This window comes from Phoca vitulina, unplaced genomic scaffold, assembly GCF_004348235.1.
Source record: "Phoca vitulina isolate PV1807 unplaced genomic scaffold, GSC_HSeal_1.0 scaffold18, whole genome shotgun sequence".
NCBI lineage: Eukaryota > Metazoa > Chordata > Mammalia > Carnivora > Phocidae > Phoca > Phoca vitulina.
The window spans coordinates 16,302,694-16,327,851 of NW_022589721.1; the positions used below are offsets into that span (position 1 = coordinate 16,302,694).

General features: G+C 43.8%; 1 protein-coding gene across 1 annotated transcript in view; it reads right to left on the bottom strand.

The window, feature by feature from the left end:
• Nucleotides 1-252: 252 nt before the first annotated feature.
• Nucleotides 253-25,158, bottom strand: part of SNTB1 (syntrophin beta 1) — a 219,115-nt gene continuing 194,209 nt past the window's right edge. Inside the window, exons 6-8 of the mRNA XM_032415603.1 lie at nt 10,328-10,524; nt 4,787-4,977; nt 253-2,089 (exon numbers count right to left, since the gene is read on the bottom strand). Coding sequence (XP_032271494.1) covers nt 1,997-2,089; nt 4,787-4,977; nt 10,328-10,524 — 481 coding nt within the window. The 3' untranslated portion in view covers nt 253-1,996. The remainder of the gene's footprint in view (nt 2,090-4,786; nt 4,978-10,327; nt 10,525-25,158) is intronic.

Sequence of the window (25,158 nt, forward strand, 5' to 3'; positions counted from 1 at the left end):
ATTCCAGTGACTTCGAAAATATGTAATGAAAGAGTGCAGTATAATTTATAAATGCATCAAAGCTTTCCTATAATATTCAGGGTGGGACTTTACTCTTCAGCATTTTAAAATGGGAAACCAAAAAAAAAAAAAATCAGTGACCTAAAGCTGTGTTTCCTGAAGTGTTTTTTTATTTTATTTTATTTTATTTATTTTATTTTATTTTATTTATTTTATTTTATTTGAAAGTAATCTCTACACCCAACATGGGGCTTGAACTCGAGGCTCCTGAGATCAAGAGTCACATGCTCTACCGACCGAGCCAGCCAGACGCCCCTGTTTTTGTTTTTTTAAAACACTTGCTTCACAAAATGCTCTGTCAGAAAGGAGCTCTGTAAGTACACAGGATCCCCCCTTGAAGAATTACAATGTGTACATTAAAGTCTTTGAGGAGGCCCACGATCATGAAATCTGTTTCTTACCTCCATATTTAACACATTTTTGATCATCAAACCTCATTCTCACCACCACCCCCTCCCCAAAACACCTCTCAGTCAATGCCCTTTGGAACTAGTGTTACATGATACATACTTTGGACGCTGCTTTGTAACTCAATAAACATATGTGTCTCAGTGGGCAAAATTACATCCCTTTAAAACAGTTTCACTTTTAAAAGCTCTTTGCATAGGTATTTGCTGAAGGACAATTCTGAAAAAAACACACAGATCAAATCCAGAGCATTTGTTTATGTAAACTACAGGGGAAAGAAGAGTTAACAAATGCTTACAGAAACTCTAGAGCTAATTTTTAAGGTTCCAGGAAGGTGACTCCAAAATCAAATAATATAGGTGTCTTTTTGGTGAATTTGTATTGAAAGGTAAAAATAAAAGCGTTAAATCAGTAATATGCTCTATGTTGTCTAAAAATATTCTTGTAGAAAAATAATCAGGTTGTTATATTATTTCCCTGGAATGCCTAAGAGCTGTGGATACTGTCAGAATTATATGAGGCTGCTCTAGGGCTGGTTTGAAAATGCATGCATACAAGCACAAGGCAGAAACAAGGGTCAATGAATTGCTCAGTACTTCCACTGAAAACCACGGAATGGGGATAATTAGTTAACCACATGTGAGTTGTTTATATATATGTTATATATATGAGATATGTTACATATACATCTCAAATGACAATCTTTTAAAAAAAATATCCATAATTTGCTTTCTGTAAGTAAAGCTATCAGTCTTGGCTCTAAGATAGCACACCTTGGTGTGAGTGCAGTCCCCAGATTAATCGTCTTTCAAGCACACTACTCTTCTGCACCGTGAAGCTTTGCAATATAAACAGTCTACTTTGGCTCAGATTCCACCAGCTTCCAGCTCAGATCAGTATCTGATGCTTTATTTAATTCCTGCTCAGCATATGCTAATGAGAATACTTCAGGATCACTCTACATCATTGAAAGATAATTCATTAAGAAAAGAACTACAGCTGCTTCATACTTAAAATAAAAGGTGGGTTTCCATTTGAAGCACTTCTCTTTCCTTACCAGCAGAAGTCAACTCAATTAGAAGTAGGCAATAAATCACAATAAAACAAGGGATCATTGTTACAGGGGGCGAGAGAGGTGAAAATGTCCATTCCTCAACTATTCAGCTCTTGCTTACCTGGGTGAACCAGTTGCCTAGAAACTGGTATGATTAAGATCTGCATGCGCTGTTCTCATGTTCGTGATGTCCTTGCTTGTCATTATTTCAAAGCTAGGCTGTGTATTTATTTCCATTTGCCCTCACCTCTTTACCCTTCTACTGTTCTAAAAAGCCCGTTTTCTTTCTGATATTCCTCATGGTGTTTTCTTGGGGGCCCCCCTTGTCATCAGTGAAGCTGACAGAGAAGTCTGGGGCAGGTGAGAGGACTTGGGGATCCAAAGCTGACCGTGGCAAGCCAAATGGTGCGCGCTCATGGTGTCCCATGTCACCAGCCCTCCTTTTCTCTAAGGCAAGTCACCCCTCTGCTCTGTTCAGGCCACCAAGCCCAGTCTTGTGATCTTCGCCGACAGGAAGGAGTGAATGATGAAAACAATCGGCTTGGGGCAGGAATGAAGGTCCAGTTGCTGAAATTTCAAAAGAAGAGAGCGTGAGCAATTTTAAATTGATGCTCGATGCAGAAGAGCGATTTACACATCAAACGATCTGCGCACTTCCTGCTTTTAACTGGAGCAATTATGGTTTTTGTTTTTTGTGGTTTTTTTTGTAGAAGCAATTTTTTTTTATTATGTTATGTGAATCACCATACATGCCATCATTAGTTTTTGATGTAGTGCTCCATGATTCATTGTTTGCGTATGACACCCAGTGCTCCATGCAGCACGTGCCCTCTTTCCTTGCCCCTCAATGAGATTTAGAAAAATAACTCTGAACTTATTTCTTACATTTATCTTTGTTTCCGAAATAGGTTCTGTGAAATTTATATACACCAGGACCATAAATATTGATGTTGCCTTTTTTGACCGTCGAAACCGTTTGTTTTTGGTATCACAATAGTGATGTTATTTATGTCGGGTTAGGTACAGCTTGAAGCAATACTAAATTTCACATCTGAAGGTTCAGTTTGAGCCCCGGTTTTAATACTTTTTTTTAAAAAACACTTCTGAGATATATAATCTTGGACAAGTCACTTAAAATTTTCCCCAGTCCTCCCAAATTCACAGGGTAACTAGAGTATTAAATGAGATACTGTGTGTGAAAACTCAGAATGGGGAAGCCATGCTGCTAAGCAGCTGTGTCCCCACTGTCCTATGCCCTTGGATTGCTGTAAGCATGGGCGTCGCCTGTTAAGGCCCCTGCTAAAGTCTTACCCTTCTCAGCGTGTTCCTACGTGTGGCCCAGCACATGACCAGAGAGTAAGAGTCAGGTGGAATTTTTATCACCTAAGTCAGGAAAACTGGAGGAGTTGTTCCCAATTCTCTTCTGCTGATGACACTGTTGGGGAGCAACCACCTGGATGTATAATAACATCTAGCAAAGTTAGGGTTGTATTTATCATGAATCAGGCACTGTGCTAAATATTTCCTCTACCCCGTCTTATTTAAGTCTCACAAAACCCCTGTGAGCTTATTGCCATTATCTGCATGTTTTATATGGAAAACTAAGATTTGAAGAAGTTCTAAAACTTTCTGAGATCACAGATCTTACAGGGGAGAGGAGGTATGGCCAGAGTCAGGATGGAACCACAGTATTCAGTCTCACTAACACAGAAAGCAACTTTTGGAAGGAACCTACTTCAGTCACTGTATTTTACGGACAGAGAGACTCAGATCCAGAGACATAAAGGATTTGCCCAAGACAATTGGTGAGTTAGTTAGAGACACAGAAAGAAAACATGGGTCTCTTGACCCTCAATTTGTTCCATTTCCTACAGCCCATGTCTGCTCCCTTCCCCAGGAAGGGAGAAGAAAGGCCTGGTGGTGCCTGCCTCCTGGGGTTGCAGAACTAGGCCTGGGGAAGCCGTGCGTGAATTTGCACTTCTCAGCCGAATGGACTGGCAGCAAAACTCAGTCCTGCATACATCTTCCAAGTCAGGTTGTAATTACGGGCTTCAGAAAGGCTGAAATTTAGACATAAGTGATTTTCCTCACAGGCAAAAATAGCCTTGATTTTTCAAGCTAAGGCTAAGGCTAAGAGCCTTTTGTCTTTTGGGTTTTGGTTTGTTTTTGTTTTTTGTGGGTTTTTTTTTTTTTTTTGGCTAGGGAGCAGTCAGTCACCTTTAGGAAAGAGCACTCAGTTGAATGATTGATAGAGTAGCAACTGAACTATAAGTGTTCTTAGTAAAATGGACTTTCATTCAAATCACTTGTTTGTTTCCAAACTGCTGCTTCAGGCTGAACTTAACTCATTGCAACACGCAAACAACAACGCTGGTGTGGCGGCATCCACAACAGCCGTGCTCCGACTGGGAAATGAAGGCCTTATGCTCTCAAGTGTGATCTCGGCTCTCCCCTTCGGTCAGCCCCTGCTCAGTCCCCCTGAATGGTTTCCAGAGAAGTACCAGTCCAGTCCCACGGGAGAAATCGCTGAACGGGCTGGAGGCGAAGGGAGGGATGGAGGAAGGCCAGAAGCTTCGCCGAAATTACTGGAGCTTTAAAATTGAGGTTTACCTCTGCATTTTATCTATTCCCCATCCCTGTTATCAAGCGGAAGTCAATGGATATTTGTTGACTAACCTAGTGACTTAGGAAGGACCTAAAGAGAGCCTAGTTACTACAGAATCAAGGTCCTCTTAAAAGTTTGGCATTTGACGGCTTAAATGAGATGCTAGGTCTTCCTGAGAATGTCAATAACTATACGAGCTTTAAAGTTCAAATATAGAGGAAGAAAAAAGAAAAACATGGTTAGAGCTCATTTGCCCACTTATTCTACAGGAACACCAGCTGAGGTCAACTAGAATTGAAAGTAACCACAATCAGTTGATTCTGAATATCTGAGCTTTATATATTTGATATATATTCTATATTTGAACTGCGAGCCCTCACAGATGTGTTGCCCCATGAAAAATATATGAAATCACGCTGTCTACAGAAATACACTTAGAGGGGCGCCTGGGTGGCTCAGTCGTTAAGCGTCTGCCTTCGGCTCAGGTCATGATCCCAGGGTCCTGGGATCGAGCCCCACATCGGGCTCCCTGCTCCGCGGGAAGCCTGATTCTCCCTCTCCCACTCCCCCTGCTTGTGTTCCCTCTCTCGCTGTGTCTCTCTCTGTCAAATAAATGAATAAAATTCTTTAAAAAAATTTAAAAAAAGAAATACACTTACAATCTCTCCATCTTTGCCTCCAAAATCTAAATACAGCATCCTGATTCCATCATCTGAAGACATTTTCAGCTTTTCATAGGGAGACTGCAGGATTGTCTTGGGAAAGGCACCCTCCTGTGGTTCAGTGGTAATAGAAAATCCATTCTCATAGTGTACGGTCAGGCGGCACTCCTGGTTTCTGTAGGTGCAAGCTGAGGGGAGAGAGGAGAGGGTGTGATATCAACAGCAAGTTCGTCCGTTCTCCCGGGCACTTACCTTGCAAGCCTCCTCAGTCCCAGGGCCAGCCACACGTTTCTTCTCAAGTTGAAAACTAGTCGTTGCTCATGAAAATATTCTCCTTGGACTGATTTTGATGTTGTAATTTAACTTGTCCCATGAAACCAAGGGAGATAAGCTGAAAGAATTCCTTTTGCCGGGATTTACTGAATTTTATCTGGCCTCCAGCCCTTATCTGACCCTCTGACAGCACATAGGCAGACGGGCGTACTTGCCTTCCACTGGCCTTGTCTCGGGGGTCGGGAGAAAAAACTGACATTTGACTGAGAGTAAGCTAGCTCTGAGTTGTCATCGTCATCACACACACGCACGCACGCACACACACACGCACCCCATAGCCATGCCCACCACCTGGGGAACGGAGTGAGCATTCCTCCATTCCATTACCAATATTAACAAGTGTAACATACCTAAGAAGTCGGGAGTAAGTCACTTAAAAATAATCCCATTTTTCATTTTTAAAAAGTCAAACGAAGCTCATTTTATAAATAGAAATGAGTGTTTTAAAACTTTCCCAGGAGATCTAATGATTGTGGGTCCTGGGGAAGCTGGGTTGCAGAGAGATCTCAGAGGTGGCTCCTTCCATGGAGAAGGCTGTTCCCCGTCTCTGCCCAGTGTGACACTCAGGAACCGCTCAGGGGGTGGTCACAAGGGACTCTCTGATCCAAAGAAACAAAACTAAAACCTCTTGATCAGGACAGCTTTTATGTGTGGTCCTCACTGCATTTAGGAAAACGGATCAGTACTCGAAGCGTATGAGCTGGACGGGGGACTGCCCCAGAATCCTAGTTCCTATTTAGGAAGACTTGTGAAGGTTTAAACCTTTGATCAAAGAGTTCTGAAAAAGGTTATTAAGTATCAGATTGGATTTTTTGCCTCACAGAACACCACATTTAACAGACCCGGGCAAGTAAATTGGCTCAGACCTTCACAGACATCTGAAAGCTCTTTAGGGAAACCAGGACATTTTCCTGGCTGGGGATGGGGTTTGGAAGGAGTAAGAGCCAGGGCATTTTGACTGTGCGGTACCATCCTTAGCTCAGCTCGGCTTTATAAGCCAAACTGAACTTCACCTTGCCACAAACTTCTGAAGCAGGACCTAAGCTTAATATGACAGGTGAAAAAAAGCAAAGCTCAGACAGGTGAAATGTGTCACAATTGAGGTGGCTTAGAATTCAAAATTCAAGTTCTTTCCACTCGGTGCCATGTAACTTTCTCATACTCTGGCAGTCAGGATCCAGAGGGATGTGGAGAGGGACCTTGGCAAAGAGAGTAATAACTGTACGGCCGGGGGGCCTTCAAGGTTTGGGGGAAAGAAATAGGGGACTCTATCTGCTCACAGAATGAGGCGGCTTTTAATTGAAGCTCTGGTGAAAAGTGTACCCCTTCCTCCGACTTCCCACAGGCATCTTTCAATTTGTAACTACGGGTTGGTACTTCCCCAAGGTACACTACACTCTCTAATAGATTTCTGAGTCCTTCTGAGCTACAGCCCCTCCGTAAATCTCATCTTCTCCGAAGGTCCGCAGACCGCTGCCATCCCCGCAGTCCTGGGATGGCCAAAGACAGTGGCATGGTGTAGGTATGGCTTCCCATCTTAAATCCTTATTTTTGACACTCTTTACTTCTGTTACCTGTAGAACAAGTGGGCAAATGAGCTCTAACCATGTTTTTCTTTTTTCTTCCTCTGTATTTGAACTTTAAAGCTATGCCCTCAGATACTCAGAATCAACTGATTGTGGTTACTTTCAATTCTTGTTGACCTCAGCTGGTGTTCTCGTTCTTTATATAATGGAACTGATTATCTGAAGATGTTCTCAATCCACACAGGAAAAATCGAACACATTAGCAAGTTAATTGAAGCTCTGATTAAAACATAAGCCCCGTTCCCCAACTCCCTGAAGGCATCTTTCAATCTGTAACTGGGTTGCACCTGTGGTCATTCCAGAATTTCTTCTCTCCCACCACCCCGCTAGCTCAGTGCACACAGTGCTTTGTTATTTCCTTTGGCTGGTCTACCAACAGCCCCATGGCTTTCCTATCCAAGTAGAGTTCAGCTTATTGAGAGAGAAAGATTTTACAAAATCTGTGAAATGTAAACTAAACCAAATCCCCTTGGCCTTCTCCATTCTTTCCTAGAACACTCCTGAATTTGTTGCAAGGAGCGTGAACTTCTCCAGCATTTACACATATCAGTTCATTAAGTCTAGTTTTCTGGTTTTCCAACTCTCAGGTCCAACACTCTAGTTTTTCTTGCCATACAGACTCAGCATAAAAATAAGAGCTTCGGTGACACTCTCAAATGTTTCCAGCAATGGTGGGAAATGGTGGGGGGCACCAATCCGTTTCAGGGTAATTACAAAAAGACACTGATTTTGTTGGAGTTGCTGCCGCAGACATTCTACAAAACATCTGGTTTTTCATGTTTGCATGAGCAAAGGAAATGTGGAGAAACCCCAGCACACACTGACGTGTGTGCCATCTTTTCAACTACTCCTGGGTGGGAGTTGCTCCTGAGGGAGGTTGCTCCCTGGTGCAGTGCTGCTCCTAGAGGGCTCCATGGCCCAGCAGCATCCGCACCAAATGGGACGTTATCAGGTACAAATTCTTGGGCCCCAACCCCAAACGGCTAAATCACAATCTCTGGGGGTGGAGGTCAGCAATCTGGGGCTTTTAGGGGTAAAACAAAAAGAACTTTACTTCTATTGTTGTTTTCAGCGTGGCTGAAGTTTGGAAACGCTGCATCTAAGATGTCTTGTGGGGACTCTGTTCCTCTAGAGCAGAGCTGTATAAGAGGATACTGTGCCGTGAGGGAAATGTTCTAGGTTCGCGCCATCCAACATGGTAGCCATCAGGTAGGCACACGTGGTGACTGAGCCCTGGAAATGTGGCTCGTGTGACTGAGGAATTCATTTAATTTTCATTACATTACACTTAAATAGCCACACATGACCAGAAGCTAGCATACTGGACAGCACAGATCTGGGGAAATAATGCCAAGAGTAACAACTAATACGAACATGTAGTGAGTGCTTACTTATGCGTCAAGCACCGTGCTAGGAGCTTTACGTGGACTATTTCTCTTCATTCTTGACAACTCTATGAGGGGGGTACTATTATTTCCTTCTTTTTTACAGATGAAGAAAACAAGAGATGCAAGTAAGAGTAAGAGATTAAGGAAGAAATAGGAGGGGCGCCTGGGTGGCTCAGTCGGTTAAGCATCTGCCTCAGGTCGTGATCCCAGGGTCCGGGGATCGAGCCCCACATCCGGCTCCCTGCTCAATGGGGAGCCTGCTTCTTCCTCTCCCTCTGCCTCTGCCTCTCTCTCTCTCTGTTTCTCATGAATAACTAAATAAAATCTTAAAAAGAAAGAAATAGGACTGGAATTTGAATTCAGGCCTTTCTGACTTAAATCCCACACTGTGGCTATTGCCTTGTACTGGTTCCTCAGAGACAGAGAGAAATGAAAGAACAGGCAAGAAAACATGATAGAAGAGGGTGAGCAGAGAGTATTCCAAGAAACAACCCTGTGGGACTTAAAGGTGGATTTACTGGAAGACTGTTGTTGAGGATACCAGCTACTCTGTCACATATGGCCTCCTTGCGAGTGATGGAAGGAGACCTGGAAGAGGGGCTGGTCTTCGATCTCAGAACCAGAAACAATCTTAGATCTCAGAACCAGGAGCAATAGCATCATGGACACTGTTAAAGGTACATTGTGCTGGCTGCTGAAAATCACTGGGTTCATATGGAATCCACCTTAGCAAATGTACAAGATTTTATTTTTTTAAAGATTTATGTATTTATTTTAGAGAGGTGGGAAGGGCCAGAGGGAGAGGGAGAGAGAACCTCAAGCAGACTCTGTGCTGAGCGCGGAGCCCGATGCGGGGCTGGATTTCATGACCCCAAGATCATGATCTGAGCCAAAACCAAGAGTTGGATGCTTGACTGACTGAGCCACCCAGGTGCCCCAATGTTCAAGATTTTACAGTATATACTTAGCTTATTCATTTTAGCTGAGATTAGTATTAGTTTCTAGTCTCCAATTTTACCTTTGCCCAATTAAAAAATTAAATTATCTATATATTTACATATAGATGCATTTATATCTATCTGTCATCTATCCATCACCTATCAATCATCTGATTTGGAGAGTGGCATGAAAATCATTTATCACAGCAGCCTGAACAGAACTGCTGGGTTTTGACCAGTGGTACAGGAGTGAGATCCATGTCTCGGTAGACACTAGAGTCAATGAAGAATGGTCTTTAGAATGACACGACATAGCGTTAAAATCAGTTCTGTCATTTATTAGTTGTGAGATCCCGGACAAGCTACTTAACCTTTCCTTAAGGGTTTGCTTCCGGATTCGGTAAAATCAGATCGGCAAGGGAATTGTGAGGATTAGATAAGATAAGGCAATGATTTGCGACCCGGGACACACACACATACCCCTGAATCCAAAGTTCCACAAATCTAAGCAATATTTACACTGATATGTGTATTCCATTTAATTTAATTTTTTAAATGTTGGCCTTGCCTCGACTCACTGACTTCTGGACCCACAGCAGGATTGTTTCTCATAGTGTGGAAAACACGGAGAGACATTATATGAAATGCCTGGCACGTCGTGAGTACACTCAATAAACAGGACAGTATAGAGGGGTTCTTCCTTCTGCACACATGTAACCCACGTAAATAATCCGTGTAAATCCCACTTCCCGCACTCACTAGTCCTTTCTTAGGGCTCTGCATGAACGGGGCTGTGCTCACCATGTGGTCCCTCCATCCTGCCTCAGCTTCAACATTCAGACCAGCGGCCCCAGTGGCTCTTCCCAAGGCTCTGCCCTTTGCTGTTGGAAACCCCCACCCCCCCACCCGGATGCCTCTGTTTCCTGCTCTTTTTCACAAACCCGTGCCCCAGTTTCCGGATCAACTCCGTGAGCTACCAAAATTATTATTTCCAAGAATTTTATTCTGTGATAAATTACCCAGGGTCCGTCTCTATGTTTGTAACAAGAACCTGCTGGTTGGTGCCTCGAAGCTCGTAGCTGCAGCAAGCCACCCTGGGGTCACAGTCAGGAAAACGACATCTGACTCCCCGAATTACCAACTTTTCTGGAATGGAGATGGGAAAAGGCTTACATTTGAGTAGGGCATACAGTGCCCTAATTTGGAAGAATTTGAGTTCACTTCTGGGATTCCAAATAGCCCGGAAGGCCAGTACTGGAAACCACATTGAGGCTGGGAGCCCGGGGTGCTCACCGGTAGTGACTTCGGTGACCAGTTCCGCCGAGTTGTGGCAGCCCTGCACGATGCTCCTCGTCCAGTGGGAGAGGTCCCTGCTGGTCTCGGCCCTGAACAGGTGTGTTTCAATCCCCTGCCTGGTGCCCGTTCGTGTCGCGAAGGACAGATCCACACCAGCCTGGGGCGATCCTTTGCCTGGACCTGAATGGACCAGCCTGTTGAGAGAGAGAAAGAGAGAGAGACAGAAAATCATCGGACTGGCAACCACTGTGTTCCCCTGACTTGTCACCTGGTACGAAGCTCCCAAATTGGTGATTTGCTCTCGGTTTTCTGCCCTAGAACCAAAGGGTCCGCTCTAGCACCAGTGTTCACTGTGGTTTTTCTGCCTTCTGCTCAGCTAGTTCGTCCCCAGGGCTAGAGGGAGACTTAAAGGTGCCCGGGACTGCGTCTGGTGACACATGCAGAGTTGCATGACATGCCTTTAATGAGACAAATTTAACTATACTCACTCAGCCAAAAAGAGAATTGAGCAAGTGCAAAAGAGAACAATTTAAATAGTGTGTCAACCCTTTCCTCTCCATTCCATTCCTGGACATGTGTATGTCCCAGGGTGAGCATGACACTGTTCCCTGCGTTAGGCTGCATTCCTCCATGTTTCTTGTAGTTTGGAGCATCTGGCTGCACCGAATGTCCTTCTGGGCACGCGTCCGTCGAGCACACAGCCTCCCCGTGCAAGCAAAACCACCAGGAGACTCAACGAAGCAGCAGCAATCTGTGCCCTTGTGTTAAAGCCCAGGAAGAACTAGCCATGCCAGGCTTCCTGAGAACTGGAAGAGAATTGCACTTTATGGGAGATTTCAGGGATTTCCGAGAGTGATTTTTTTACCACACGATGTTCACACTGGCTTTAAAACACATGCTCAGCATAAAATGTGACTCCCATAGTACATATTTTCCGAAAGGCCAGACGGAAAAAATGAGGATTCTCAGATTCTGAGTGCTACCTTCTGAGCACACACAGGCTCCTACTTCTCACGTGTCCCCTTTAAACCCCTGGATCTCTCCTGTTCTCTCCTGCTCCTTGATATCTCAACCCCCAGTGGGGAGAAATGCTCCTATCAATAATTTGCAGGATAGCGCGAGTATAATTTAGGAAATGTTACTTCTCCCCAGGATATTTGCATTTCCAGCCTTATCTTTTAATATAGAAAGAAATACTACCATTTGCTAGAGAAATGCCAGGTGTCTGTTCACCTTGGTGCACGGGAGAGGTACTTTCTTAGGCAAGGGGCTTATTCCCTCCAGATTAAAAACTGCACAAAGGAAATGCAAAAGCTTATTTTCTCTCATAAGCTTAAATATTATAGAGCAAAATTACTGGTGAACTAAAACATCGCACGCTGTTGAATTTCTAGCAACGAGCTTGTTGTATAACTCTGAGGAGATTTCTTTTACCCACAGAGCTGGTATTGGGGGAGGGGTGGTTTGCAATGCTGACTTGAAGAAAAAGGTTCGTTGAAAAACTTTTTGGGTGTAAAATTCTTTGAAGATAGTGAAGTTTCCAAGAGATAATGAATGTTTCCAAGAATGTGGAGAAAAGGGCACCCCTGCATACTGTTGGTGGGCATGTAAATTGGTGCAGCCATTATGGAAAACAGTATGGAGGTTGTGCAAAAAAAATTAAAACTAGAACTACCAGATCTACCAATTCCACCTCTGAGAATATGTCTGAAGGAAGCAAAATCAGTATCTCAAAGAGATATCTACAACCCCATGTTCTTTGCAGCACTATTCACAATAGCCAAGATATAGAAACAACCTACACGTCCATTGATGGATAAATGGATAAAGAAAATGTGGCACGTGCGCACACGTGCGCACACACACACACACACACACACACACACACACACACACTGGAATATTATTCAGCCTTAAAAAGGAAGGAAATCCTGCCATTTGCAACAACATGGATGAGCCTGGAGGGCATTATGGCTAAGTAAAATAAGCCAGACAGAGAAAGACAATACTGGCTGGTCCCATTCATATATGGAATCTGAAAAAAGTCAAACTCATAGAAACAGAGCAGAATGATGGTTGCCTGGGGCTAGAAGGTGGGAGAAATGGGGAGATGTTGGTCAAAGGGTACAAACTTTTAAAACTTTTAGTTACAAGATGAATAAGTTTTGATGATCTAATGTACAGCATGGTGACTACACTTAATAATACTGTATTGTATACTTGAAATTTGCTAAGAGAGTAGATCTAAACATCCCCCCCACACACACACATGCCCAAAAAGTAACTAGGTGAGGTGATAGGTGTAAATCATTTCACAATGTATATGTATATGAAATGATTGTATTGTGCATTTTAAATTTTATCAATCATACCTCAATAAAAAATAATAATAAAAGAGGAGTTCCATGAATCTCACTGAGAGAAGAATCTGGGACAGTGTGCTGACCTGGGTTTAAAAATCTAGGTGAGGCTAAAGGAAAAACAAAGCATTTCTCAAAAGCCTGCCATGGGTTTTAAAGGGATTGAGGGTCAGGTAAAAAATCATTAAGAAAAGGTACGTATAAAAAACCGAGAGTTTATATTGTTTTCTTAGTTGCTCAAAAATTGTTTTTATACTCGAAGGTGTTTACATTTTAGTTGCTTCAGGAAATATACCTAAGCTCTTCCTTTTTAAAATCTTAAAATCTGTATCAGTTGGGGGTGCGTGGCTGGCTCAGTCGGAAGAGCAGGTGACTCTTGATCTCAGGGTGGTGAGATCGAGCCTCACGTGGGGTGTAGAGATTACTTAAATAACTGAAATAATCTATGAAATCTTTGAAATAATAATATTAATAATAATACTGTAAACTCTCCACGTTCAGCACAGACCTAGCATATGGTTTGTACTAAATACCATTCCCATACCCTTTCCGTAGCCCTTAGTGCCTCTACCCTCAGATTCCTTATTTTAAAAATGCAATTGCTGCCTCCTATGCTTGGGATTCAATATAATAAGTTACATAAAGCACTTCATCCAGTGCTTAGTGATCATAAGAAGCATTCCGTAAACACTAGTTCCCTTATGCTTTCCCTAGCCTGACATGTTCTCACTTTCCATCCCTAAGTTTCCACCAAGGGAACATCAACTCTGTCACAATCCAGGGCCAGGGGAAATGTAACACAGAGGCACAAGCGAAGGGAGAAAAAGATGCACCATCCTCGTGGGGAGTGTCACTTGTTTGTGAATTTCCTACCAATATTAATTTTTCTCAAGAGGGACTGTAAAATTGAAGCCAGTAATAACTGGAAAATGCAATTTGTTGGAAAACTTGCAGTTGGCAGATCTGGGTATAGGGAATGAAATTATTAACCAAGTGTAACAAGGTGTGAGAAAGGCCTGGATCTAGCTGATTGATACAGGGCACAGGGAGTCCTTCATGGGGAAACTCGGGGAGTTACAGGAAGTAACGATGAGAAAAGAGCCTTTGGAGGGAGGACTACTGCTGTACTTTGTTATTCGTCTCATCACCAAATTTCATTCGTTGAACAGAAAAAGGAAGAGGAGAAATTGATTTTTCCACTAATCAAGCATGAATTATCTAGTATCTCTATTAAAGAACAAATTGATTTGCTATCTGAAGAATAGCAGACATGCTGAATAATGCGTTCTTTTGAATACACCAGTATTGGTTAATGAAACGTGCAGAGCTGTATGTAAACAATCAGATAAAGCAAATTGTCTTTTCCACTACCTACTGTGCATATTGGTAACAAAAAGATACTTTTCCAGATTAAAATCGAGTGACCTACAGGGGCACCTAGATGGCTCAGTTGGTTAAGCATCAGACTCTTGGTTTCAGCTCAGGTCCTGATCTCAGGGTCCTGGGATCGAGCCCTGCGTCTGGCTCACCACTCAGCATGGTGTCTGCTTGGGTTTCTCTCTCCTTCTCCCTCTGCCCCTCCATACTCCCCCCTCAAATAAATAAGTAAATCTTAAAAAAAAAAAAAATCAAGTAAACTACACCCAATATCCACACGATGCATATGGATACACTCCTCTGGGTGGAGTATTACACAGACCTTGAAAATTATTTTATAAACACACATGGCAAATGTGGGGAAATGTATATAGATCTATTGAAAATCTCTAAGCATGCAATTCAACTATGTAAGAGAAAAACTTGGAAACAAATCCATTAAAATGTCGAGTAATTTTATCGGTGATTTCATTTCTTCTAATTTTTTTTTATCTTAAAATTTTCCATTCCACTGAAAATTTCCATTCCACTGAAAAATACCTACAATTCTGACTCAGCGTGTCATACATGTTTTGTCTGTCGTTTGTTTAACATTAGTGTCAAGTCAGGATTGGAATACCTGATGAGCTCCTCTATGTCCTCTTACATGTGCTTATGTCTGGGTTATTCTAAATAAGCTCTTTAGACTTAACACCTGCAGTGGAATGGTCTTTCTCAACGTGAAGCTAACTGAGCTGTGTGGGATGAAACCTACATCTGTGGCCTCATTAATCCCTTACAGGAACCAACTGGCCTCCAGCAAATGAGACAGAAGAGACACTGAGACCTGCCAGTTGAAGTTACAGAACGCTTTTGGATTTTCGGGGGTGCTATGAGGGGCCTTAGGGGAGCTTCCTGCTCTGTTCAAGTCTTCTCTCTACCTTCAAATGACCACCAAAAAAGTCACTAAGTCATTCATTCATTCAATCAATCAGTAAAGATTTTGCCATTCGCCAACTGATATATCCTACCAACATTTATGGAACACTGTTATGGACTGAACTGTGTCCCCCTAAAATTCATAGGTTGAAGCCCTGACCCCAAGTGTTGACTGTATTTGGAAATAGGGCCTATAATGAGCTAATAAAGTTTAAGTGAAGGCATAAGGGTGGGGCCTCAACCAATAGGAAGGCGCCCTTATGAGAAAAGAAGAGATGCCAGAGATCTCTCTCCCTCCACACACACACAGTGGAAAGGCCAGGTGAGGACAGAGCAAGAAGGCAGCTGTCTATAAGCCAGGAAGGAAACCCTCATTAGAAACCAACCCTGATGGCACCTTGATCTTGGACTCCTAGTCTCCAGAACTGTGAGAAAATACATTTCTGTTGCATATGCCACCTGCTTTGTAGTATTTTGTTATGACAGCCCTAGCCAACTAATAAAAGCACCTACTCTATGCAAACCCAAGGCTAGGCACGGGTGAGTAGAACAGATGTGATCCAAGTTCAACAGGAAAAATGCCCTCTTCCCTCCAATTACCACAAACTCTTCACTCCAGGTTCTGCCCCTGTTCTTGGGAGACCCACTCCTAGAATATGGAAGAAAGTCAGAACCAGTCTCTGGCAGATGACAAGTAGAAGAGATGAACCAGGGTCAGATGGATGGGTGGAGAATTATTCCTCTTCATTGGGGCAGCCCGATTATTATGGAGGTCTTTCTCCAGAGGGTGAACCGGAACCTGGAGTAGAAGCTGTCCCATCAACAATGAAGAGCAGTGGATTCCGACACAAGGACAAAGAGGAACCCTACATTTGTCAATATCTTTATCATTTCATTCCTATCAAGATGTTGGAAATAATAGATTTCCTTATTCTTTATAGCATCTCCAGCTAATTGCTTTTAATTGTCAATAGTAGTAAGCTGGAGACAATACATAGAGATGCCATCTTGAGAAGTCCGAACAGAGATGTTTTATAAATCATGGCATTGCAAAAATGAGACAAGGCCACTTGACAAGGTACGACCAAGATCCTTTCTCTTACCTCTTTTTAGTTATGTGGGCTGCCACCGGGTTAGGAGTGGCAGCTACAAGGAAGAGATAGAGAAAAACAGTGGCATGATTACATTTATAAATGTTCTGTGAAATCTTTCTCGAGGTGAATTTGTATTGGCCTATTTCCAACTCCAACCAATAAAATACTATCGGCTATACAATACTAGATACCGTATTGTCCAACTGTTCACTGAGCATTTCAGGGCTCCCAAGCACCTCCAATCAACATAAACTGAAGCAATATTGCCTAAGTTCCTTAAGATCTTAAGAACCCAATACCTGGGTTCCAAATTAAGTAACACCAGGACCCACAAGGGCCATGTCCATTGCAAAGGACAGGATGTTTTCACTGGGAGTCAAACCACTATTCAAAAGAAACAGTCATGTAGATGGGAGATTGAGGGTCCACACGAGGGGAGTTTTCCTAACAATGGCAAAGATGACATGAGTCGCTATGTTTAGATGTCTGTGGTGTGCGAAGATAAGGAAGAGGCAGCTGGCCTCTCCAGGCCAAAAGTGATATTGATGGATGGCTGAGAGAAGATGACTTGAAACTTCTTGCTTTGCTGCTTTAATGAAAAGAATGTTTTTGAGATGTGAGCCTGAGTAAAGTGCAGTGGAAGCCGAGAAGGGGATGGCATTTGGAAGAGAGCAGCTGGATGCTTTAAATGAACTCAAGTCCTTGCTGGGAAAATTACACACCAACGTACCAGAAGGGCTTAGAGGCGACAGAAGTGAAACTCGGGGTGGGGTGGGGGTGGGGGATCTTTGGGAAATCAGGGAGAACAAGTCAGAGGTTCCAAGACTGGAAAAGTGAAAATTATATCCTGATTTTCAGAACACAGAATAAAGTAGATTCTTTGGCCTTGTTCCCAGGCCAAATTCAGTAATGGATTTTTTTCAAGTAACCGTTTTTTTTACTTTGGAAAAGAGGAAATAGGAGTTCACGAGGGCCTCTGTGGCTTCCTTACATCAACTGTTTTATCCAGAAACCAGATTACTAGAAAAGGAATAGATGAAGTGAATATTCAGAAAAAACGTATTGACAGTTCCCTTTAATATTCATTTGGACTTAAAAGGAAAAAGTGTTGGGTACCAAGCTTATCAGTTAGAGGAGTCCTTTGTTAAGTGGCCAGAGCCATGAAGAGTCAACTGATTTAGGAATGGAAGCAGAGCTATGGTCTCAGACCTGTGCTATTGAGCACTTTTATGAGTGACTTGTCTGAAGTTGTAGAGGACACGGACATGAAATGAGCAGATGACCCAAAGCTGGTAAGAAGAAGAAATACAGAATCAAGACATAAGATTACTAAGTACTGCAGTTAGAGCCCCAAACAAGCAACACCAACAAAGTTAGAAATGGGGGAGACTCGGTGTAGAAGCACCATTGGAAATTACCTGATGGCTGACTCAACTCAGAGCACTAACGCGAATTTAAGATGAATTAATGGAATGAGAGCAGGTGCTGGTCCTGTGTTGCCCTGTACTGATCAGACCACGCCTAAGACACAGCATTTGGTCCTAGGCACCAAGTTTTCGGAAAGGGCTTCTTCATCCTTCTGTGCCGTGCATCTGTTCGGCAGTGTGATGAAGCCTGCGGACCCCTATTCTGAATAATGTGTATAACTTATAAAGTCAAGAGAATTTCAAAGGAAACCAGTGATACTGAAATACAGCTCCATACAATATCATGATGCTAGAAGACAATGATCAAAACAGCAAAGTACCCAAAACTGTTTCAGAAGGAACATCGCTTGGAGATATTGGGTCTGGAAAAGAGAAGACATTGTGTGAGGAATGGGAGTGGGGAGGGGGCAGCCACCAATGTCCCCCATGTCTGGGGAAGTGCTCAAGCATAGGCTGGGCAGTGACTTCCCAGAGACTGTAGAGAGAGTTCTCACCTTGAAAGTCTACGGTTTGATCAACACCATCCCTGAACCTTGGTCCATCTAGGAAGAACGCCGTTTGGAGCAGACAATTTGCTTCTGGGGATCTAAGGTGAGGAAGGAGCTCTTCCAGCAAGGCTGAGGCTGCCTACAATGGCGGCCAGGAATGGTTCCCGGGCACCACTCCATAAGGTCCTGTGTTGCTCATGGATCAAAGCTGAGGGCTCCTTGGTAATAATACTGGAGGGAAACAAACTGGCTGTTGGCAGCACAGCATCTGCTGGAGCTCAAGACCAAGTGTAGCAGGATCACCTCGAGGCAGGCACCCCTTCTCCGGACTCCCACACAGCACTTAAGATTTCAACCTCATCTCCCTTACTAGAGACTGATGTTCTTCAGAGGAGGAGACTCGTTGCATCTCACTGATTCTGTTGGCTGAATAACTGCATGAATACAAATTTTCCAAAATGTTTTAAAAATATGAGTTCAGGGGCACCTGGGTGGCTCAGTCAGTTAAGCATCTGCCTTCAGCCCAGGTCATGATCCCAGGGTCCTGGGACTGAGACCCACATCGGGCTCCCTACTCAGCAGGGAAGTCTGCCTCTCGCTCTCTGTCTCTCCCCCCGCTCATGCTCTCTCTCTCTCTCTCAAATAAATACAACCTTAAAAAAAATAAAAAATAAATAAAAATGAGTTCAATTTTGCAAAGGAAAGTACACACACACACACCCCTGACCTGTTCTGAAATGCTACGAAACACGGGGCAGTGAAAAGGCCCCCTCGTGGGCTCTTCATTTGCAGCCCATATTTGGGAACACATCACCATAGCTGGATTCTGGATACTAAGTAGCAGGTGAATGTCAGCTGGACATTAAGATTTTTTAAAAAGTTATCATGTGCACATTTAGAAAAGTAGGGCATCAGGAGAGAATGCATCTGCCAGAGTTTATCCCATTCAACAAGGAACAGCCTTTTGACATTCCTCCCAAGATTCTTCCCAAAGATCTTTTGTGATCTGCAGTCTCAAGGGGGACTCTGAAATAGCTATTATTTATGTTTCAATTATTTTATATTTTAAGCTATTTGTGTAGACTTAAAAATATGACCATCTATCTCTTATCTGTGGCAGGACTAAGTGACAGCAACCAAGAGAATGCTGTCTCCCAAGAGAAGATATCTTTCTTACCCAGTGGGAAGAAAATACTGGCACCCTGGGACAGGCTTTCAAGCTGCAATTCACACCCAGTTTCTAAGTTTTATATGAAACTGCGTGAGAAGCCCAAGGACATGCTTTGGTCCCTGGTTATAGAATTCAAACGCACATTCCCATGGTTGGAAGCAAAGCCACAAACTCTAGCAAGACTCCGCATTTCCTATTATCTGGGTGTATGAGTAAGTGAACCACTGAAAGGCCCATATAACCTGAGTGGGGCAGGAGAATGAAGCCTTGGATGTGAGGGGACAGAGCAGAGTCAGATAGCCCAACTGAGCTCTCTGCCAACTGGGTGACCTTGGCAAGCTACTTAAATCCTCCATGCCTCAGATTCCTGAAAAGCAAACTGGGGATAGCCGTATGCCTACCTCATTGTGTTGTTACTAAGGATGAAATGAGTTATGTGAATACTGCATGGAACAGCACCTGGAACAGAATATATAGGATGAGCAACTGTTATCATTAGTTTGATCAGGGCAGGACTTTTTATTTGATTGTTCCCTGTTGTATGTGTACAACCTAGAACAATTCCAGGCCCATGGCAAGCACTCAGTAAATATTTGTGAAATGAATGACTGAATGAATAGCCAGAATACAAGGAGGACTCTTTTCCAAGAAGTTTGTGATGAATGACTTGCTATGAGATACTACGACTTCTCTCCCACCCTGGGTCTTCCATCCACATGAAACAGTAGCTAATGCTAGATCCAAAGAACTTGGGTTTACATCCACTAAATGCTCATTTCCTGGCGAAAAGTGATCTGGAAAGGTAATGGGGATGAGATGTTCTATGGGATTAGCCTAACATCCATTTCCTGTTTTTCCTTCAAATCCATCTTTAGCAACTAGTGTTTTCAGCAGTGACTTGGTCGTTTAGGGAGTCAGAGTTACCTTCTTTTTTGGTCTGGGAGTAGAAGGTGACCATTTTGTCAAAAAAGTGAGTCCTTAAGATTTCACATTCATGGTCAGCATGGATCCAGGCTACCTACATTTAAAGAATTGTCTATAAATGGGTCCCTCACCCAGATAAAAAGAAAGGGTGAAATGTTTTCAAATTACTTCTACTGTCCAAAGTGGCTCTCAAGGTGGATTCCACAAGGCTCAGTGTGGCTATGGGATAAGCCCACTTGCAGGTCAAATTCTTTGTCTGAGACGTGGGCGAACTTGGCAGTAAGAAATCCCCTCATTCCCTCAGGAGGCCAGGCAAAATGTATCTCTACCAATAACCAAGGTACTAGACTGCCCACAGTTTCTGCATCCTCAGATATGCCCCTCTGCCTGCCTGGTTTTGAGAAAAACAAAAACAAAAAACCCGTCTCACAAAGGATGTTCATGCACTAATTTAATTCTGGATAGGTGTTAGAGAATGTTGCATAAAATGTTCCATACAAAAACATTATTATTAATATCCTTAATTAAAACAAAAACAGTTGCAGCACACAGATTCTGCCAAATTAGTAAAATTACACATTAGGTAACTGGGTTGCTAAGCAATATTACAGTCTCATTTTACTGAATTGCTGTAATTAGCATCTCCCAGCAGATGCCACAATGCAAGCCACACACACACACACACAAAAAAAAAAAAAAAAGAAAGGAAAACAACTGGAACAAATGGTCAGCTCCCTGAAATGGTTCAGGTGCTCTTGAACACTGGCCACCCTAATGGGGCCCAGCAGCCAACAGGTTGTCTAGGCAAGTGAGGGGTAGGTCACTAACAAGCCCACTATACCAGGAAAAGGGGCCACATGCCAGCTTATCAACTACAGGTGGAAAGGAAATTATAGTGAGAGAGAATAATGAGCTCTTCAGGTCACCCACGGATTTCATTCACCCACACACCCACACACTTGCCATGTCTGGAGATGACCAAGGCTTACCATCTGGTGGATATTCTCACATCATGACAGTCCAATGTACTGGAAAGTTTTCCTTTTAAGTTAATAGTCTTTTTATCATTTAGCGATCTTTGAACTTTTTTTTTTAAAGATTTTATTTATTTATTCGACAGAGAGAGAGGGATCACAAGCAGGGGGAGCAGGAGGAGAGGGAGAAGCAGGCTCCCCGCTGAGCAAGGAGCCCGATACGGGACTCGATCCCAGGACTCTGGGATCATGACCTGAGCCGAAGGCAGATGCTTAACTGATGGAGCCATGTAGGCGTCCCGCGATCTTAGAACTTTAATTTTTAAATATATTCTTTGAGTTTTCTGGTTATCTCTTCCATATTCCCTTATCCCACCCATATTTTACTTAGTTCAACGTCTATCACCATGAGTAGAGAATATGTATTATAAAAAGATCTTCAAGATGGGGCGCCTGGGTGGCTCAGTTGGTTAAGCGTCTGCCTTTGGCTCAGGTCATGATCCCTGGGTGCTGGGATCAAGCCCCCTGCTCAGCAGGGAGCCTGCTTCTCCCTCTCCCATTCCCCCTGCTTGTGCTCTCTTGCTCTGTCAAATAAATAAATAAAATCTTTTAAAAAAAATCTTCAAGAACTTCTCCATGGAAGGTAATGACAATTAAAATCTGTACTCTTTTACCAGGAAAACGAAACTACGAGTGAATAACCTGAACAATTAGCTTTTATAACACTTGGCTTTTAGCTCTCACATTTTGCACTTTTTAAAAAATCCCCCTACCCTCAGCACTTGGTACAATGCTGGCCCCTCACAAGGGACTGTTAAACATTTCCTCAATTGAACTGGACATCCCTGCTCCAAGGAAGAAGCCATCAACAGGCCTGCAGTGTCGTTACAAGTATCATTCAGAACTAGCTTTCTGGGGGGAGCTGAGGGGTTCCAGTCTCCCCACTTCCCTCTCCCTACAAACAAAGCAACAAACTCTTCCTTAGCCCAGTCCTTATATCTCAACGACTTTAAGACACTATATGAGTCCCTGACAAATGCGGTATTACCTGTGGGATCAAATCTAATTACTTACTAGTTATTCATACATTAATTTCACTCATTTTCCCAATCTCAACAATTGCTAACATTTATCAATCACTTATTGGGTCTCAGTCATAGGCTAAACATTTACATGTACTGTCTCCATTGGTCCTATCGATAACTGTATGAAGCAGAAGAAATGATTGCCCTTCATAAAGATGAGGAGACTTGGGTTCAGAGAAACTGATGTTTTGCCCAAGATTACACTGCAAGTCGAGGTCTCAGGATCCAACTCCTGGTCTGTCTGACTCCAAAGTCCGCGGACCTCTTGTGGTGTGAGCTGAGGGGTTGCAGTCTCCCCACTCATCTCCCATCCAACTCCAAGGAGCTGCTGGATTAATAGGAGGGAGGACAAGAGGCCAGCAGTTGGTGTGAACACTGGGATCACCGGGCCAAACGGGATGGGTGGATTTGGAAGGCAGACTCTGCACTTCTCAGTCTGACAGAGTATGGATCCACGGGCCTGCAGATCCTCTCGTGCTACCTAGGGAATGCCCATGGCACACGCTCACATTCCCTAACAGTGAGGAGGTCTCCGAGGCTTAGCGTGAAAACCACAGGCTGACTGTAATTCAATGTCTGACACACGCAATTGGCCAAACTTCCCCAGTGGAAAGCATTCCTAAGCTTTTCGAGGCTGGCCTGAGGGAGCAACTACGTTCAGCACTCAGAAACAGGTTAGTTCCTTAGGCATCAAAGATTACCCAACATGTTTAATCGAAATGCCAGCATCTTTGGGCTCCCCGTGGAGTCAAAAGAGCCAAGGGCACATTCCTCAGTTCCTGGTCTCCAGCGACCCCAAGCCTTCCCCCGGGGCCCACAGGCGGGGGAACCAGGCTCAGAGAAGCATCCCTCCGTTTGCAAGCTCTGTGCGTCCCGGGCTTTTGCCGACCACTGGGACTGGGCGTGCAGAATTTCGGGGTTACATCTCCTCTAGAATTTCAGAAAGACTGCGACCTTAATCCTCACTCTCTGTAGGCCTGTATCACTCGCCAATTATAACGACGGTGACAAAAAAAAAAACAACAAAAAAACACACTTCCTCCATATGCGCAAGAGTGACCTTTTTTTTTTTTAATGTTCAGCAACATCAAATGAGCTTTGGCTAAGCGGAAAAAAAAAAATGTTTTCCCAAGGACTCCTAAAAGCTGAGGGATGAGAACAGCTAAAAGTACGAGCGCGCCGCCATAAATAACTGCACGACTGAAGCACAAAGGCGCCATCCATGTTTGTCAGTGGCCGAGGCCAAGGCCCAGAAACTTCTCCGCGTGGGGAGCCGACACCAAGCATGTGCTTCGAGCGGCTGGTGCCACTGCTGTGAAACACAATCAAATTTTCATCTTCCAGAAAAATATAAAGTAGATGTGCCTGGGACTACCCAAACAAACCAACCAACCCTAAACAAATCAACTCTGAACTGTCTGAGGGAGGAGCTCGATTTTCGGAGAACCCTGCCTCCCACTAACTCTGGCCCTGCCTGTTCTTGCACAAGACAAAACAGTCTCTGACAGTCTGAACGATGCTGCCCAGCCCTGCGCAGGTGAAGGGAAGGGGGCTGGCCGTCGCCCAGACCTGCTGCGTGCCAGTCGGGATGCTAAGTAAGGCTGTCCTTCTGTCACGGTCGTGGATCGAATCCGGCCCCACTGTCACCCCGTCGGTTCAGAGGTTGAGGCCCTACCCCTCGATGCATCTGTATTTAGAGATACGGCCAACAAGGCGGTCATGAAGGTTAAAAGCGGTCATGTAAGGGTGGGGCCCAGCTCCAGGGCTCATCCTCCCCACACACACGCAAAGAAGAAGTCATACAAGCACACCTAGAACCCAAGAAACCAACCACCCTGGCACTGTGCTCTTAGACTCATCAGCCTCCGGAATTGTGAAAACAGAATTACCTGTTGCTTCAGCTATCCCGAGCTGACTGACACAGTCGTCCTTCTGTCATTTTCATAATCACTCCGCAGTAGACATTCTGATCCGAGTTTTCAGGTGAGGAAAACAGGTTCTGAGAGGTGACATGATTTGCTCAAGGTCACAAAGCCTGTAAACGATGGGGCTTGACTGGGCAAACCCGGGATGTGAACCCCGGGCTGTCGAATCCAATACTGTGAGCTTTCTTCTCCACCAGCAAATTCAGTTGTTGTTTTTATTTTTTAAGGACATGGTTTTTTAGGCTTTCTCTTTACTTATTTATTTTTATTTTTATTTGTTTTGCTGACAGGCTGGGCTTTAAAAGATTTCTCCCAAGGTGCTCCAATGATAACCTGTGGGTTTCAGTTGCTCACAAGTTTTCAGTGTGATGAAGTTGCTTTTCAAATGTGGCCAATGTACTATTAAACCCCCCAACAGAGAAAAGGTTAAAAAATAAGAGTAAAAATAACTAAACTTATTTAGCACTTACCACGCGTCAAGCACTACCCTACGCACTTTACGTTATCTAACATAACCTTATAACCACCTTATCAGGTAGGTACCAATATTATGCCCATTACAGATGAGGGACACGAGGCAGTAAGAGATTACAAAATTTACCTAAGTTTCCGAAGCTGGTAAGTCGCTGGGATTTGGAGCCATGCTGTAAGTTTCCAGAATCTATGCCCCGGAGCATCCATGCAATGGAACGCTATGCAGGCAGTTAAATAAAGCTAAGGTAGAGTACAAAATATCAGTGGAAGATTCCTATAAGGTCATGTTAAGTGAAAAAGCAGGGCAGGAAAACAGCACATTTTTGGGAGCTTCTGATGACTCCACGACCACTGGATCCAAGATAGCCTTTGAACGAATTCATCGGCGGTCGTCACTACATGAGGCAAAACAGTGCTTCTGAAGCACTGCAGGGATGGAAGATCCAAGTCTGTGGTGTTTCCCTCTGACCGTGAGCCCTGGCAGCAGAGCAGAGTCCCAAACCAGAGGTTCTCAAACCGTGGCCTCGATCAGAAACAGCCGGAGAGCTTGTAAACTCAGACAGAGGTGGGGCCCCACCTCCAGTGCCTGATTCCACTGGCCTAGAGCGGGC